The 5,806-nt window shown below is 34.5% G+C and overlaps 1 protein-coding gene across 1 annotated transcript in view; it reads right to left on the bottom strand.

Annotated features, from left to right (window-relative positions):
* mars1 (methionyl-tRNA synthetase 1) overlaps window positions 1-5,806 on the bottom strand; it is a 42,228-nt gene that overhangs the window by 13,991 nt on the left and 22,431 nt on the right. The window contains exons 10-12 of the mRNA XM_016477517.1: window positions 4,836-5,039; window positions 2,785-2,986; window positions 754-828 (exon numbers count right to left, since the gene is read on the bottom strand). Coding sequence (XP_016333003.1) covers window positions 754-828; window positions 2,785-2,986; window positions 4,836-5,039 — 481 coding nt within the window. The remainder of the gene's footprint in view (window positions 1-753; window positions 829-2,784; window positions 2,987-4,835; window positions 5,040-5,806) is intronic.

Below are 5,806 nucleotides of genomic sequence, written 5' to 3'. Positions count from 1 at the left end.
CACACAGACACACAGACACACAGACAGACAGACACAGACACACAGACACAGAGACACACAGACACAGACACACAGATGCGCGCACAGGCACAGAGACACACACAGACACACAGACACAGATGCGCGCACAGGCACAGACATACAGACACAGGCACACACACACAGACACAGAGACACAGACAGACACAGACACAGACACACACACACACACAGACACAGAGACACACACACACACACAGACACAGAGACACACACACACACACAGACACAGAGACACACACACACACACAGACACAGAGACACACACACACACACAGACACAGAGACACACACACACACACAGACACAGAGACACACACACACACACAGACACAGAGACACACACACACACACAGACACAGAGACACACACACACACACAGACACAGAGACACACACACACACACAGACACAGAGACACACACACACACACAGACACAGAGACACACACACACACACAGACACAGAGACACACACACACACACAGACACAGAGACACACACACACACACAGACACAGAGACACACACACACACACAGACACAGAGACACACACACACACACAGACACAGAGACACACACACACACACAGACACAGAGACAGAGACACAGACACACAGAGACACACACAGAGACACACACAGACACACACACACTCTCAGACCGAGCTGAAGACCCACAGATCAACACTCACATCATACAGGTGTGTTTCTTACCTTCGGCAGGTTCAGAAACAGGTGTTTAGACGAGCGGATCACCGGCGTCTCCTTGCACACCTTACACTGCGGATTCTACAGGAGAGACAGAACGATAATCAAATAAACGCCACATAGTAAACACTACTGAAATTAATACTTCTATTCATCAAGGACACATTAAATTGATCAAAAGTGACAGTACAGACGTTTATAATGTTCCAAAAGATTTCCATTTCAAATAAACGCTGTTCTTTTGAACTTTCTATTCATCTGTGAATCCTGAAAAATAAAATGTATCACAGTTTCCACAAAAATATTAATGTTTTCAACATTGATAATAATCATGAATGTTTCTTGAGCAGCAAATCAGCATATTAGAATGATTTCTGAAGATCATGTGACACTGAAGACTGGAGTAATGATGCTGAAAATACAGCTGCGCATCACAGAAATAAATTACAGTTTATCAGATATTCACATAGAAAACAGCTGTTTGAAATCGTTATATTATTTCATAATTTTTAATGTATTTTTGATCAAATAAATGCAGCCTTGGTGAGCAGAAGAGACTAATTTAGAAACCTTTTGTAGCTTAATTTATTCAGCACAGTATGCACTACTCTAGAAAGCATAAAAATATGCAGCACATAAAAATACTGGGTAATAGTTCATTTTAATGAGACCCATTTTAGATTTTTAATTCATTTCTCTCAATTTGGATCTCTCAATTTGCCTCGAATTTGGTCAAAAGGAGGTGTCTTATAAGGTGGTATAAAGTTGTACGTCACAGTATATTACAGTACAAAACAGTTATTTAGAATTGTAATATTAATATTTTTCAGGTATTTTTGATCAAATAAGCCTTGACGAGCAGAATAATTTTTTTCAGATTTTTTTTTTTTTTTATATAAAATATATAAAAAAATATATATAAAAAATATTCCATACATTTAAAAATGTAATAAGAAGTGTAGTTCACATTGTAATTATCTGTAAACCATTATGAATAATAATAATGTTTAATAATGTCAAGTAAAGTCAGCTTTATTTATATAGCGCTTTATACAACATCTAATGTTTGATAATGAAACCCTAGTGAGTCTATGGAAATAATTACACACAAAAAACATTGTATTTTGCTAGAAAACTCATAAATAAATTACAAAATTAAACACGTCATTGTATCTCCAGATCAGATATTTGTCAGCAGGATAAAGCTGTTTTTAATTAAGAATTTTATTCTTAAGTGAAATGTCTGGATAAATAACTGTTAAATAAACAAAATAATGTATGTGGGTCAAAGACGAAAAAGGGTTTAAGCATAAAAACAATAAGTGTAATACTGCTTTCAAATATTGTTGTTTTTCCCCAAAAAAAAAAAAAAAAATTCTGTTTAATTTAATTGCAATTTTGTTTTTGTTTTTCCGAGCAAAAAATAAATATCATACATTTTCCCCTGATTTACAGAAGAGACCCACTAAAATGTCTTACAGTGTAACAATCTTCTCAGGCATATTTAAACAAAAATAAATTGATGACGTATTAAAAGACTAATTACTTTCACCCCAAATACTAATTAGCTGTCATTTTACATTTTTAAAATGTGCCACTATCCTAGGTTTTGCCCATTTGTCAGTAAGAATTCTTTACTCATTTAAAACACAATTAAATTTAATATGCTTCTTTATTCTTTTATATATTTTAATATGTACTCGTCATATTTCGTACACGTAAGCGTGTTGTATTGAATATTGACAATGCATCAACCAAATTTTGACATTTTATTCCAAAAACTTATTTGAAACCTTAAAAGTAAGTAGACACTTTACTTACATTTAATATGCTTTCTATGGACATAACATCACTTTTGTAAATTTCTTTTGATGCGGATGTCTTAACGTCTTAGACTCACGTATACACGTCAGATGACCGTTTCTTTTGTTTTTTCAGCATCTCACGTCATGAGCACCGCTTGCTAAAAGTAATTCCATACTTCTATATCAAACGCATCTCAAGACGTCTGTGTTCAGTGAGCGGCTCGAACCGTACCCTGAGCTCCACAGCGTTGATCAGACGGCCACATTTGTCACACTGGTCCCCGCGGGCTTCTGGGTAACGGCAGTGAGGGCACTCGCCCTCCACGAAGCGATCAGCCAAAAAGCGCTGACAGCTTTCACAGCGCAGTTGCTCGACCGTGTCCTCCAGCAGAAAACCCCGCTCATGCAGACGCCAGAAGATGTCCTGAGCGATCCTGAGGACCACAGACAATCATTCACTGTTTTCGTTTCGACAACTTTTGTTCTGCTAATATGGTGCCAGAGCTCAGTTGTGAGAGTTAAAATATATTTTAACATCCAAAATCTTTAATTCAGTACTCCATCACAAATGTGACCCTGGAGCACAAAACCAGTCATAAGGGTCAATTTTTTTAAATTGAGATGTATACGTCACCTGAAAGCTGAATAAATAAGCTTTCCATTGATGTATGGTTTGTTAGGATAGGACAATATTTGGCTGAGAAACAACTATTTGAAAATCTGGAATCTGAGGGTGCAAAAAAATCTAAATATTGAGAAAATCATCTTTAAAGTTGTTCAAATGAAGTTCTTAGCAATGCATATTACTAATCAAAAATTAAGTTTTGATATATTTACAGTAGGAAATTTACAAAATATCTTCATGGAACATGATCTTAACTTAATATCCTAATGATTTTTGGCATAAAAGAAAAATCTATAATTTTGACCCATACAATGTATTGTTGGCTATTGCTGCAAATATACCCCAGCGACTTCAGACTGCTTTTGTGCTCCAGGGTCACAAATTGGCTTTCAGTGAATCCTTTTATATAATAAAATAAAATATAAAACAACAACAATCAATTCATGCATATGACATTTGTAAAAAAAAAAAAAATAATAATAATAAAATAAAATTAAAATAATGTAAAATGTTTCTGCTGTGATGACAATGATATATTGACATATTAAATTAAACTAAATTAAATGTATTCAAACTTTAAAAAACAGTGCAAAATAACCAAAATAACAAAAGAAAGAAAATAAATAAAGGGGGAGAAAAAAAAGTGTACCAATTTGAGTGTACCAAAGTGCTGTTCAATTTAATGATAAAATAGCATATAATAGAAACAAAATAAAAATACATTAAAAACTATACATATTAAATTAAATTAAATTTCAAATTTATTTATAAAGCAATTTAAAAAACCGTGTACTAAAGTGCTGTACAAATTTAAGATGATAAAATAACATAAAAGAAAAAAAAGAGAAAAAAAACAGAATAGACTAAATTTAATTAAAAATGTATTTATAAACATTTTAAAAACCAGTGTATCAAAGTGCTGTACAATTTTAAGATGATAAAATAATATATAAAAGGAATTAAAGAAAGTTAAATAAAAAAAAAAAAACAGAAAATTTATGTATTTTCAAAAACATTTAAATACATAAACTAAAAGTAGAAAAAAGTTTTTTATACGTCTATATAGCATTTATTAATATTTATTTCATTTATAGTTTTTTTAGTACATCAAGTTAAACTAGATTAATACGAGAAATGAAATAAAAAAAAGAAATAAACGTTTTTTTTTTAAAGTAAACCTGTGTGTGAATGAGAACTTAGTTTAGTACTCGCATGCTGTGTGGTGGCCGCTTTCAGTCCGTGTGCTTCGGGTGTGTGCTCTCAGAAAACCTTATATCATAAGTTTAAACTCATATGGTTTTTTTTAGCAGGTACGAGCTGTAATGGCGTAGCTCTATTCTAGAAAAGGGGGCGGGGAGCAGCAGCTCATTTGCATTTAAAGACACAGGCACGAAAAACAGCATGTTTCTGCTTCCACTCAAAATAGGCATTTTCAAAATTATATAATAAATGATCTGTGGAGTATTTTGAGCTGAAACTTCACAGACACATTCTGTGGACACCAGAGACTTATATAACATATTGTAGAAAGGGGCATAATATGTCTCCTTTAACATTAATTTCAAGTACCAAATTTTAGTTTTTATGGTTTTAATCTTAGTTTCATAACACAAATAAACACTAAAAATGCATCTGTTTTAAAACTGTCCAGTGCTTACTCAGTCTGCTGTTTAGTGGTGGTGCGACCGAAGAAATCAAAGTCGATCTGGAACCACTTGTAGATGTCGGCGTGGATGGCGTGATATTTGTCGCAGATCTCCTGTGGCGTCAGACCCTCCTCACGAGCCTTGTTCTCCGTCGCCGTCCCGTACTCATCCGTACCGCAGATGTACAGCAGATTCCAGCCGCGCAAACGGCCGTATCTGCAGAGAAAGACAAAGGAGCACTTATATGTGACAGCCGATATTAACCCTCAGTATGCATTCTGTACGCTATTCTCGGAGAATCGTTGTTTTATTAAAGGGATAGTTCACCCAAAAATGAAAATGTGATGTTAATATTTATTTCATTTATAGTTTTTTTAGTACATCAAGTTAAACTAGATTAATACGAGAAATGAAATAAAAAAAAGAAATAAACGTTTTTCTTTTCTTTTTTTTTTTCCAGTTAAAGGTGACATCTCATGAAAATCTGACTTTTCCAGGTTTGAAGTGATAAATACTAGTCCCCGGTGCATCTACCAACCAATGAAACGTGAAAAAGTTTAACCCAGTAACTTTGTTTTGGCAAGCCTTTTTCTGCAAGCCTCTGATTTCGCTCCCCTTGTGACGCTGGGGATCTCATTATAATATTACTGCCCCTTAATCTGTAAGTTTACACCCATGACGCCGTCATTTTTATTCACAAGCGACAACGGTGTAGCAGCTCTAATGCCATGACGAAAGTTTGAGCAGAACACACTAACTGTTCTGTGTTTGGCTGCAGAGACGAGCACAGAACACTATTTAGAGTCCCAGCCTTAGAGACGAGAGAAGTGGATTTATTGATTTATTTACTGTATATTGCTGCTACAAAACAGATCTAATAAACATGTGATTTATTTCCCAGCTGTTCACCTTCACAGACATAACCCACTGTTTTTGTAACTCGTGTGTGTTTTTAACATAAACTTGTGTGTGAATTAGGGCTG

The sequence above is a fragment of the Sinocyclocheilus anshuiensis genome, unplaced genomic scaffold (genome assembly GCF_001515605.1).
Source record: "Sinocyclocheilus anshuiensis isolate Anshui unplaced genomic scaffold, SAMN03320099.WGS_v1.1 scaffold1632, whole genome shotgun sequence".
Classification (NCBI taxonomy): Eukaryota; Metazoa; Chordata; class Actinopteri; order Cypriniformes; family Cyprinidae; genus Sinocyclocheilus; species Sinocyclocheilus anshuiensis.
The sequence above is the reverse complement of the archived record's forward strand: the minus strand, read 5'-3'. Positions and strand labels throughout refer to the sequence as shown.